A 13435-nucleotide genomic window follows, 5' to 3' on the forward strand; every position below is an offset into this window, starting at 1 on the left:
GGAAATCCAGAACACGAGCCTTCAAAGTAAAGCTGGAAACACACAGACTGATTTACAACACAACACGGGGACACGAACAGAGCACCGAGGACAGACACAGGTAGAGCTGATAAAACACTAAACTTCAGGTTCAACCCTAAACTAATACAAAATCAGAATAAACACAAGGCACAAAAATGAACTTCAAGGAAACCCAAAACGCTGGGTCAAAATGACCCAGGACCATGACAGATAACTGTGTTTGTCAATATAACCAACTGACCCCCCGCTTTTCTTGAACTCTGAAACTCTCCATCAATCCACATTAAGTTCATTAAGTTTTGCTCTGCTGCATTCAAATACTGGTGTTATTGAAGCAAAAAATGATGTGGCTCGGCTTTAAACATTCAGAATGAAGACTCGGGGAAGAGCTACAGGACAGAGCCGAAGCTCCTAAAAAGTTTTCCCTCCCACGGGTGCCATTCCCTCTGACAAATCTTTCATTCCTAGTGGCAACTCTTGCATCACTTTCTGATGAAAATAAGATTTTTCAGCACTAAATGAGGTAAAAAAGGCATTTATTACAGCACATGCAGCACAAGAATCTTACAGTGTTTTAAAAATTCCTGTAAAATGTTTTACCAAGGAGCTGTTCACTGCAGTAGCTCAATTCTTTAATTGTGCTTATGTTTTTTGCAGAGATACAGCATAATATTACAGATTGGAGCTTTAACTTTGTGTTGCCAGTGCTGGATGGGAAAACTTCTGTCTGTCTGAATGCTGAACATTTTTCTTTATATGAATTTATAAGCAACCATGGATAGTGCTTTCATACATTCACATAGAGCAAAAAAAGCACACTCAGAATGAAAGCAATAAAAACTTTCTCCACCCACACAAAGGCAAACAAAGGCTAGTGTGTGAGGCTGGACAGACAGCTGCATTGACTTCACAGTCAGTGATTTCTCCCTGTCTTTGGGAAATTAATGTTTTAATGTTTTCTAAAACAAAAGGATTTATGCTTTAAAAAATGTTTTCTTCTAAACAACAAAGCATTTTTTAGGGATTTAAAAAGAAGTGTTGCTTCCTCAAAAGGTTTCTGACTCAAGAGCATCCGAGAGACCGGAATATGTCTGCATCTTCCCTCACACTGTTTTCCAAATTCATCATCTTCTCTCAAAACGAATCAGAGGTTTCTCAGTGATAGCCTGTCGCTTCATTCATTACAAATAGCTACACACAGAGGTGCTATTACATGTGCTTCAAGTACTTGAAACTCACGCATACAGAACTTTGGCTCTCAAATCTGTAAGAGGTTGTTGCTTCACCTTTCCTTTTGCTAGTAACTTTCTTTGAAGCACCTCTAAGTGGTACTCCATTCCTTGTTTCTCTCACAGGGTGGAACTGAAGCCAGACAAAAGTTCACCTCCTCACTCTTGAGGCCTGACCTTATTCGATTTGACCATGATTTATCCTCTGGAGCTTCTTCATCGTCTCTGTTTCACCCTTCTCCTCAAAATGTTGATAGATTAGACCAGTAATGACACCTTTTACAAAGCAAAACCTCTTCAAATGTCACGCATATTAAACTTTAAAATGTATTCTAATTTCATTCATATGAATCTCAGGGCACACTCATGTCAGTGCAGGTGAAATTACAATTTTCAGTTCACACTCACATGTAATTTAAAAATAAGTAAGTGTGGTATTGAATGATGGTTGTAAGAGTATGAAATGGGGAAAAAAGTAATCTGACATCAAGCCATCATATTAAATGCACTGTTGTGCAACCTGTTTGACTGCTTTGACTAAAACATTCCTTGCCCTGAAAATGCTGTGCAAAAACTTTAACTTTCTTTTTCAATATAAGTACTCCTAATTTTTTTGTATGCAAGCTCTTTTATGTATGACAAAAAGTGTCTCTTGCTCAGGGGTTCTGATATCAGAGGAAGGCAGCAGTGACAGATCCAGGTCTGGCATAAACTAACAGCACAACATCAACCTTGAATTTGCAAACAAAAAGTGTTTCTGCATTTTTATGAGGCGCAACGTTGAGTTTACTGAAAATGTATTAACATTTCCTCCAGGGCAGCTAAATGTATTAGTATTAGTCTCTAGCTGCTGGTACTGGTGAGCACTACATCTATTACATTGCTCTATTTTGTGAAATAAACTGTTGGATCAATAAGTCAGATTGTATTTTAAACCCTGTCCACAGGGTGTTGTGGATTATACCACAGCTAATCTGGGATGAAAGAGAATTTAAACAATTATTAAAATAATGGTTGTTAAGCAGAAGACAAGTCGTACTCTTAAACTCCGAAGCCTGAGCGTCGCCACAGACGGCAACTCAAAGTTGTTGTCTGTGCACAAAATCCCAGGTTTTGAATTATTCATTCTCCCATTTTAAAATAATTTGTGGCCACAATATGCAATTGCTTGAAACAGATTAGGCTTTCTCCCTAAAGCATTAATTGTAGTGCATCTGCTACTTTGTTGAAAAGATGTTTACAGATTTAGACTTTTCAAGGCATTAACGGATTTTTTTCCCTTCATAAAACTGTTGCCTAGCTGAAAGCATCCCCAAAGGGCTGTTTGATGGAGGAGCCCTGAAAAACTCGGAAGCAAAACAGTCTTAAAACACAAATAATAACTTTTTCAAATACAGCATGGTAACCAATGAGCCACAACCCATTTTGCCTAAAAATATGACAACCTTTCAAGCCAGATAAATTGCATATGAATACACGTTTTGAACTTACAAACAGAAGTTATTCATTTTGCAGAGACAATCATTCTATCCTTATTTATACCCATTAGTGTATTACAGTTTTTTACAGACGCTAGGACACATTTCCCAATACTTAGGTCACTTTTGCAAAACACTTCACACAATCCTCCTAACTGACCGTCAGCTTGGCAAAGCAGTTCATTTCACATTCAAAATACACTACAACTACCAAAACACTTCATTCAGGTCTCAAATAAACTCATTATTCCAGAACACTAGCAAAGGTTGACAGCCGACAAACACACTTTGTCACCCACAACACCATGACCTAAAAAACACTAACAACATGTAGCATTACACAGTGTTTCCTTGTGTAAAACAAGGACACATCTCTGTTTATAATTTCAATATATGTTACTGGAATGAATCAGACATCATGCAGAATTCGTTAATATTTGTTTATGTATTTTTTTTTTTGCACTAAGTAATCCCAAAATACAAGAATTTGTATACACACCATCCACTGATACACATACAATAGTAATGCTATTCTACTCGGTCTTCTCCATTTGGCCACAGGTTCTCATCCACATCACATCTTATGTCATCTAGGGCAATACACCTAGGAAAGAATCTTCTGGCATGCCAGAATTGAAGGAGTTGAAAAATTGAAGAAGTAACACCTGTGTAGATGTTCATCTACAATGAGAATAAGCTGTGGCTGGTTAAACTGCATTTTTAGATTTAAAATATGTTTCAATAAAATATTGCTGTTGGATTTTGCTGTCTTTTCAAGTTTTGCATTGTGTTATTGTTTTGGCCATAAGTTTAACAGTTTTGAAAACAGTATGTAAGCACATGCAAAATGTCCTGTCCGTACAAAGATTTTTGGCAGTTGTTGTGTCTGAGTGAGAAGATAATTCATGAAATTTGAGAGATGTAGTCATTGGATGCATTTTGTGCCAAAACAATGATAACTGTATTGCATTGTAAAGTTAGTCTCAAAGTCAGTGCAGTGTTGCTACCTGATCAAGATGCAGGGTCTGCATATCAAGAGGCTCAGCGTCTGCCACATGTTCCAAATTTTGTGATTACTTTGCTGCTAACATTCATTCTATTTCAAATCAGCACAGGCCTTCTCCTCGACTGCATCCTATTTTTGAAAAATGTCACGCACAAACTCTAAACGTATATAATGATTGCTGTAAAATTGTAACTTCATATATCAAACACTTTTTAAGGCTTTCAGGCCTTTTTTTTTCTTTCCACATTGAAAACTGAGGCAGTGTTTGAAGCTAAAAGCCTGAATTTTTCACTAGCCTTTCTTACATATAAAAAAGATGTCAACCTGGACAGGTCACCAGTCTGTCACATACAGACAGGCAACCATTTGGGCAATTTAGAGTTACCAATTAACCTAACCCCACTAGCTGCATGTCTATGGACTGTGGGAGGAAGTTGGAGTACCCAAAGAGAACAGAAAGACCTCAGCCTGATGGTGGAACTGAACTCAAGACCTTGTTGCTCTGAGGTAACAGTGCTAACCACCTCACCACCATGTTGCCTTAGTGAAAATATGAAAAAAAAAAAGTCCAGCACTGTAAAAAGTCTATTTTTTCTAGTAAAAAAACATTGCAAAGGACAAAAACTGAAAATTTCTGAATGGTTTATGAGCATGAATCAAACACCAGTTCGCAGATGACCACATGGTGCCAGGTTTTATCAGCAGGAACAACAAGGAGTCTTACAGGAAGGAGGTGGAACAGCTGGCTGCTTGGTGTGGAGATATGAATGACCCTTAGCACCAAGAAGACCAAGGAGCTTACTGTAGACTAACACTGGGGCAGCTCACACACTCAATTTAACCATTTTCAGAGGCAGTGAGGTGGAGTGTGTCCTTAAGCTGATTGTCTTGGGCGTCCTCAGTTGGCACACCAACACAATCAGAAATGGTTGTACTTTCTGCAGACTTTATAGAAAAATGAGCTTTCTACCTGAAATGTCACGAACTCCTACAGAGACGTCATCCTAAGCGTCTTGACCAGTTGCATTACAGTGTTGTGCAGCAGCTACACTGCAGCATGTTTGCATGTCAAATTGAATGCCAAACATTATTTTATTGTTTGACTAATCTACTTTTCAATGACAATAAATCTAATCAAACCTGGCTCTTGGTTACTCATATTTAACCAAATTTCTCAAAATCTTTATATTCCTTTTCTGCTTTTCCTGCACTGACGCACACACTTTAATTTTGTTCTTTCTGATATTCAGCAACCTCCTGCCTTACTCCGCATCTCCTCCATGCCCTTCGAGTGGCATCAAGTCCCTACTGCGAACTCATATTTCTCTTCTTTTGCTTTCAGCAGCCCTTCACATTTCTTAAACCTCTTATACTGACTTTGAAGACCTTTCACTGCCACCCCCTGGCCTCAAGCTTCACCCTGAGTTTTTCATCTTCTTTGGCCACGATTCTTCCCCTGTCCTGTATCTCACACTAAATTCAATCTCTGCAGTCTTTCCTCATAATAATTTGATTTCACATGTATGTTAAAGGGGAAGTCAAGTGTTTGTTCTGGGCATTTGGCAGACTCTTGACTTTTCCTTATCCTCTTGACCTTACAATGTGCATTTTAAGTGCCCTGAGATATCTACTCCACACGGACCTTCTCTTGCATATATTTGTTCAGGTTTTATCATCTGAGCTTAAATGCCTTTTTATTTTTTGAACCTACTCTTGCATTACAGTTTTTCTCAAATGTTAAAACACAAAAGCCAATCCTGTAACCCAAATGACCAGTAGTCTAAACACATTCACTAAATGTAGCCACCATATTCCAGTACCATAAACACATGTCACATGAAGACACAATTCACAAAACACAACCCTCTGTACTCATAAATCTAAACACATTTTTCCTTGCTAAAACACATGTTGCAAAACAACTCTGCTCATATTCTCAAATGAAAGCCCATGTGATGCAAAATGCTTGCCACAGTCACCAATCTTTGAACACAGGGAACACACCTGGCGTCATTCACTACACACAATGACTCAAAATTGAAGACACTTGTTGCTAATGCTGTACCCACATGTAAAAGCAAGTTCAGAGTGCACAGTATGCTGAAGATTCCAAACAAACACAATGGATGAAGGCAGAGTCAGGGGAAGAGGAATTTGATGCAGAGGAGGGAGAAGAGCTGGCCCTGGAAGAAGAGGAGCAGGCCAATGAGGAAGAGGAGTTGAAATGAGAGGAGGAAGAGGAGTGACCAACGAGGAAGAGGAGAAGGCCAACATGGGAGAGGAGAAGGTCCAGGAGGGAGAGCAAGACAACCTCGCACCATCATTACGGACGAGATGCGAGCAACAGCTCAGCGACATGATGCCGCACAGTGATTGTGGTGTGTGTGTGGTGTGAATAACGTAAATAAAAAAAAACTTCACACCCTGTTCATGTTTTCAAGATTACTGTTGTGTGCAATAGATTCTGTTTTTGCATTGAGTTGTGTTACAGTAGTGTACGTACATGAAGGATTTTCTATAGATTTATACTACTCATATGAAACTCACAAATCTAAATGCCTAATCCTCTGCAGAGATCTACGACGATCCGTTACTGTATAGTTTCTAAAATATGCATTGGCAGTTATGAAACAAAGAACCTTCTCACAAATTGAGCATTGTGCTTGCAATTGTTTTGCTGTAGTGTGTAATGCTGTGTATAGTGTTTACAGTTTTGACAGCTTCGAGCTGCTCTCTTGGTGTGGGAGTTTGAGTTTTGCAGTGGGAAGGTGTGGTTGTGTTTATGTAGCTTTAGAGAAGGGTGTTGTGTTTGGACATTGGGGGACCTGGTGGTAACGTTTGTGACATGTGTTTTAGCATTTGAGAAAAACTGTAAACTAGGTAGCATACTTGTGCAGTGGTTCGCACTGTTGACTATTGCCCCACAACAAGGTCTGGGACGACAGCAAGGTCCTGGGTTTGATTTCAGACTAGGACCTTTCTTTGTGGAGCTTCCAGTTTTTTTCTGTGCATGCATGGGTTCTCTCTGGACTATCTGGAGCTTTTTCTTCTGCTTTTTTTCAAAGACATGCAAGTTAGGGTAATTAGTAATTAATTATTAATTAGTTATAACTTGTGAGCATGACAGATTGTCTGACTCTCTATGTCTGCCCTGTGACAGACTCACTAGCTGTCCAGGGTGTACCCCAGCTTTTGCCCTATGACAGCTGAGATAGGCTCCAGCCCCACAATGATCCTGAATTGGCTCACTATATCATGAATCGTTGTGTGGCAGGCAGGAGATGAGGACTCAAAAGGCAGGACTCCGACACAAGGGATGAACTGACTCAGAGAAACACAGGGTTTAAATACACTGGGAAGTAACGAGGGGAATGGGACACAGGAGGGCACAGCTGGGAGAAATCAGAACTGACAAGACAAGGAAGCAAAGCAGGACACATTCACATAAGACACGGACCTTCAAAGTAAAACAGGAAGTATAACACAGAGACGCGAACTTGACACGGTGGAGACAGCAAATAAGAAACACAGAGACATAAACCATAAAGCTGAAGACTCTAAGAACCAAAATACACAGAGGGAAATACTAAGCATGGAGCACAAGAAACTAGACTCGAGGGAGTAACAAAAGACCAACCATGAGAATTCACAATACAGAGTGACAGAAAACAAGAAACTCAAACATGCAAAGACACAGATGTACACAGAACATAGGGGGCACAGAGAAACACGAAGGGCAAGGGATCAAAACTAGAAACCATAGAATAAATCACACGAGTACAAAATACAAGAATCACAAAGAACTAAAAACGCTGGGTCAGGAGACCCAGGATCCTGACAAACATGATCTTTACACTACAGTCACACAGTGTCTGTGATCTATCCAGCATCCATCTGGTCTTAGTCTGCAAATGCTAATTTCAAAATAAAATGTGTTTTTGTCAAACTAAGCTAATAACGAAAACCCTGTTGTTCATGGTTTAAGTGTGGCAGACAGACACATTATTGTGTGCTGCAAACAGAAATGTAAAATAACAAAATGGCATTTATTTAACTGGGTGCTCCTGTTATGGTTTTAGGACTGGGGTGGACATTGTTTTCTTTCTGTTCTTTTTCTTCCTCTCTTTTGTTAATTGGAGTCGTTGGTCTGTGTTCAACCTATCGATGGAGCCTTTCCTGCTGAGCCGTCCTCCTTATAACTTTCCACAATGAAGCAATTAAGCAGCAGGTATATCAAGGTTGTGTGGCTTTAAGACTCTTTAGACTGCTCATATCATTATAGTAACTTTTAGGTTTGTTTTGTTTGAAATTGCTTTTGGAAAAACTATTAAGCTAACTTGTTCCCTCTACTCACCTCGCAGACTCTTGCCAGAGAATCCTGGGCAAGCTCAGCTGACCACACAGCTCTCTTGCTTCTGCGATCCTCTCTGGCCTCAAAATCTCAGTAAGAAGTCTCTCAGCCCCCAAACTGCCTGCTTCTATCCACCTGAAAATCTTAGAACTATGTCTGCCAACCCAGTGCTCCTTCCCCACTCAGCCTCCACAGTGCAAAAACGTCAGATCACTCAACTCCAGTTCCAATTACGCTTATCTCACCTTCTGGAATAGACAATAACCTATCCTCTTCCCTAACACCCATGTGAACTTGCCTGAACTGAAGTTTCTTTCTCACCTTCACCCTCAATCATTCTATAAATGTCTCCATAAGTACTGTCGCTCGAGTCTGCTCTTTCGGTCCGGTCAGAGTCACATGATGACAGCTCATTTTCCATCCAAAGGCATGTTATGTTAACTGGTGATTCTAAATTGGCAGCAGATGAGAGATGGAGCGATGAATGACATGCCGAAAACAGCCCTGAGCTATTCAAGGTTCAAGATGTTTATATAGAGTAGATAACATTTGATTGTGTGTTTATATGTTTGCTTGGATCCATAAAAAGACTTACACTTTGGAAATGAAACTCTTCCTTCTTTCTCTCGTAAAGCTCCTAGCCCATGTCCTTGTTATTGATGATGGTGGTGGTTGTGGTGTTGTTGTTAACCAGAGTTTCACATTATTAGCCATTAGTCATTTTCATAGAAAGTCTCACATGACCAAAGCATAGAGAAATCGAACACACATCAAAATAGAGAGCTTCTTTATTAAATGTAACAATTTTTCATAAACGAATTAGAAATAATAAAATATTTTCTTCCCAGTGAGTTACATAATTTGCATTAATTTAATGCAGGCCGTTGGTAAATTGAACATCTGCAAAACAGCAATTGACCATTCGCTAATCTAGGCACTGCTGATCAGTCAAGCTCTTGATTATCTCACTGATTCAGGTGACGTTTCGATAAACTTCATTCTCTACAATTAAAGAGTTTAATGGATGATTTAAGTAACAAAAAAACCTGCAACTGTCACATATTTCACAACTGTAATCCAGGATGCTACAAGATCCAACTTTAGGGTAAATCTTAGCAGCTCTGTGAGCTTTTAACTAGATTTAAGGATGTCTCCTGTAGTCAGTAGGTTATGACATAGCACTGCACTCCTATCAACATGCTGAATAAAATATGAGCAATAGGATGTTTGCATGTTATTTACCGAGTCAACCATGACACAACACCCTTCCCTATCATACTTACAAGATTGGTTATACTGTAGCTCAGTGGTGCAATACAACAACAAAGAGTCTGCATTATTTGCATGATTTATTTTTTTTATATTTAAGTTTAGCTTTCTATTACAATTTAATTAAAATACTTTGGTTAGAGCTAGGAGCATGTAGCTTAATTACATGAGTAATCAGGTTACTATTTTTCTCCACTATGTCTGAAATTAAAGGCGTTTTGTTTGGTGGTTAATCTGCAAGCACTTAATTATCAGCTGCACACGTGCTGTGGAAAGAACGAGATCAGAGGATAAGGAAAGCAGCAAAGGGTCAATTGCACACAGATTTAAGGTCTCTGTAAGGAATACTAAACCAGGGTTATTTACTGTAAACAATCATATGGAGATGTAATTTTGATAATCATTCTTGAAAGGTAAAATAAAGATTGCTCCTGAAAATGAGACCTTGTGTCTCAATGAGATTTACCTATATAGATAAAGATGAAATATAATTTTTCATCCTTTAGATGTGATGTTTTTTATATGCCGAGTGAGGCTTATCAGAAATTCAATAAAAGTTATTCACTGTTTTAAATATGAGCTTCAAAACCTTCCATATGCCTCTCGGTGGAGCTGAAACTTGCTGAAGCACCTTTCCCGTGGCGACTGAGCTGCTCGTCAGGCTCTTTAATGTGCAGATCACATAGTGAGAATGGACTTCTTCTTTCAGCCTTCCTCTCCTCTCTCAACATTTTGCCCTTTGTACCTGCGTGTGAATCTTTCCCCACCTCGTCTGGATGTTTGTTTTCCACCTGAAATAGATGAGAATACAATGTTTTTCATTTTAATGTCCTGAATGGCCGACATGAGCAATTACAGGCTTTGCAATTTTCTGCACTTTTTAGTTGTCAGTTTCAATTTAGACTTTCCCCCCTTGAACCTAATTTCATCCCACTGTGAAGCTTCTTGATACTTCACTTGGGTTTTGTTCCTGCATTAATATTCCTTGTGTGATTAATTCTAACTGACAGATATCTCCCTGTACTGAATGTTGATTCCTGGTCAGATGCTCTGGTATATTGTCTGTAGTTCTACAAAAATAAATAATTTATATTAAATCACCTGAGCTAATTTACATGCCAAAATATGACACATTTGGAAATGTTTGAACATTGTATTATTGGTGTTTGAGCTGATGTATTATTACAATTTCCTGTTTTGTCAACAAATATGTCTCTCAAAAAGAAGATTGTACACTATTGAGGGATGAGAGTGCACCTATTGTCCCTTCATATTCTGCTATTTATAATTACCGGTGTAATGGCGTGTGCACAGTTTCAAAACATGAGGTCGGTGGATTTAGGCAAAAACGTCCTACTGTTCTAAACTGTCTGTTTCAAACTTGTCACAGCTCAGGCGATGGATATGTAAGCCCCACCCATATTGCGCCATAAACCTTTCGTTTGCAAATTTTAGAGAGACTGGCTTTAAAGAATAACAAGAACAGCTTGTTTCAAATGGAGAATGAACTGATCCCTACTTTAAAATAAGTCAACATCACTCAAAGAAACCTAGTATCATATCTACTATAATGAAGTCTGATGTCATGCTATAATGATCGTAGTGTTCATATATATGTATCTTTGTACGTTCCCTGTTTGCTCCTAGACAAGTGGACTAATCTTGATAAACAGGAACATTGCTCAGGGCATGTGAGTGATAATATCTATATCATATACAAATATTTTATGCAAATTCCAACAATTGTATATATTTGTACATTTCATAGTTTAATTTAGCACACAATAGCAACCTGACAGCTACATTTACCGTGCGCACATTTGTTGAAGTTTAAATATGTGCTTAATTTCTGAAACAATTCACTATGAAAATCTCTAAAGCTGAGAAAATATTTCAGCAAAGCAGAAGACAGCAAGGTGGGAATAAGAACATGAAGTTTGGGTGAGAATCATCATGTCTTGAGACACTTTATGAAGCAAGCTGTCTGGTATTATATCCTCTCTATTAATATTTGAATAACTTTTCAATAATAAATATTGTTTAACCTCCTATTAAACAGGATTTCCATTCTGGGAAAATATAGGTTATGTTAACAAGAAAGTTCATGCAGTCGTGTGAAAATGAAGAGGGTAAGTTAAAAACCAGGTACTGCTAATCAAATTCACTTGATTAACCGATCATAAGCAAATGTGAACATCTATATAAAAACAGAGGTTTGACCGTTTTCGTGTCTGCAGCTTTAAGATATGTGCTAACTCAATGCCACAATCTTCTCAGGAGCGGATATCTCAGCAAATCCCTCCCAAGGTCAGACAGTTCAACGCTCGGAGAAACTGCAAAAACCCAAGAGCTACATCTCAGACTCCTGCAGGCTACTGTCATCATGTTCGGTTTTCAAGTTCATGAAGGTACAAGAAGAAGATTGAAGATCGTATCAACTGACGAGGATGGTAGGTCATGCATCAAGGTGTTGCAATACTTCTACCCGAATGAAATGCAGTGGCGGGACCTTAACAGACCTGTGCATAAATGAATCCCAGCAAATTGCGTAAAGACCTTTGAAGGTCTACTGTATATGCACATCACTTGTGCTTCTGCTAACATTTTTGTGGTGACAGAACTATTTAAAAATCTATTGATATTGCCATCTCTTTTTTTTTTTTTGCCTGTCCCGTTTGGCTCTTTTGCCATCAGAATTATTGTCTAAAGGCAAAGAAAGATGCCCAACGGATTTACTTTACCAAATATTGCCATCTTCAAGAGAATCTCCAACATTTGGAAATCCTCTGATTGACTGAGAAGCTGCATGAAAAAATCAATAAAAAGTTATTTTTTGCTCTGTATTTGGTGCAGAGCCTCAGTCACGCTGTGCATAGAGGCTGGATGCAGGGGGAAATAGTCAGCCAGTATCTATACCATCAAAGGTGATTCTCGGTTGGAAGTTTTCATAAATACATGTTGTAACTTGTGTTTTTGGAAATACGCAAAAAAAAAAAAACCTTGAATAATAAGACAGCAATTTCAAAGCAGTTTTTGTGTTAAAGGTGATTTTGATCAAAAGAACTGCCTTTACTCAGTGCTGTATCTCTGGTTTACAAAAACAAGAATCTAAATGAGACAAATTTGAAGCTGTTGAAAGATTTCCCTCTTCCCTATTGACTAGCTACCACCCACTGCTTCTTCTCTCCAGTGCAGTCTGACTAGTTCTTTTTTCTGCTAAAAGGACAGACATTAAATCAATGTCTATTTTCTTACCCTTTCTTTGAAAAACAAACAAAACAAAATAGCAACACTTTCTATAAAATTCACTCCTGGGTAGCTGACGTATTATGATGTGTGATCACATAAATCCATGCCTATGGCGAAATATCTATCAAAAAAAAAACAACAACTTTTTTTCAGAGTACCTATAAAAATCAATGTTTGTTTTATATGACATATAAAGTAATCACTTCCATGCTTATCAGAGATATTGTTTGCTTGATTAATCTTTAAGTTTATTAAAACATTTCTTTTTTATATGGGCACATATTATATGCATACTGAAAAACCAACATCATTATCCTCAATAAACACAATCTAAAAAGATTTGTAGCTTTGTAAGTTTTGTGTCTGAATTTTCAGGAAAGAGACTGTTTGGTGTCAGAGATGTAAAATTCACTGAAAGTCTGTCTAATTGTTCAATAGTGAGTGTTGAATTTTATGTTGTCTCATTACAGGAAAAACATCATTTTTTCATCATTTTTCATGCAGGATCATTACACTGTCAAACAAGATGAACAACAGAAAAATGCCAAGACTACCAACCATGCATTCAAAAATTGTGCTTCATATCCGAAAATATGTGTAAGTTTTCCTTTTTATCGACAACATTCACACATATTTATATATTCCTTAACAAGTGTAAGCATCACTGCTTTAACATAACATAGCAATTAACCCTGTGCTACAGGAATTTAAATGATGTGATTTGGGGCATTTTTAAACTTTTGATATTTTAAATATTTCATGGTTTGATGAAAATTTGAAATACAGATCGATTTAAAATGTATAAACAGCCGATCTGATATTAATGAATGGA

General features: G+C 38.0%; 1 protein-coding gene across 3 annotated transcripts in view; it reads right to left on the minus strand.

Annotated features, from left to right (window-relative positions):
* Positions 1-8857: 8857 nt before the first annotated feature.
* The window catches only part of LOC120715061 (muscular LMNA-interacting protein), a 38308-nt gene continuing 33730 nt past the window's right edge, over positions 8858-13435 (minus strand). For all 3 annotated transcript variants that reach the window (XM_040001838.1, XM_040001837.1, XM_040001836.1), the window contains one exon: positions 8858-10145. In XM_040001838.1, the coding sequence (XP_039857772.1) occupies positions 9924-10145 (222 nt within the window). In that variant the 3' untranslated portion in view covers positions 8858-9923. The remainder of the gene's footprint in view (positions 10146-13435) is intronic.

Source organism: Simochromis diagramma, unplaced genomic scaffold, assembly GCF_900408965.1.
Source record: "Simochromis diagramma unplaced genomic scaffold, fSimDia1.1 OVJJ01000421.1, whole genome shotgun sequence".
Taxonomy (NCBI): Eukaryota; Metazoa; Chordata; class Actinopteri; order Cichliformes; family Cichlidae; genus Simochromis; species Simochromis diagramma.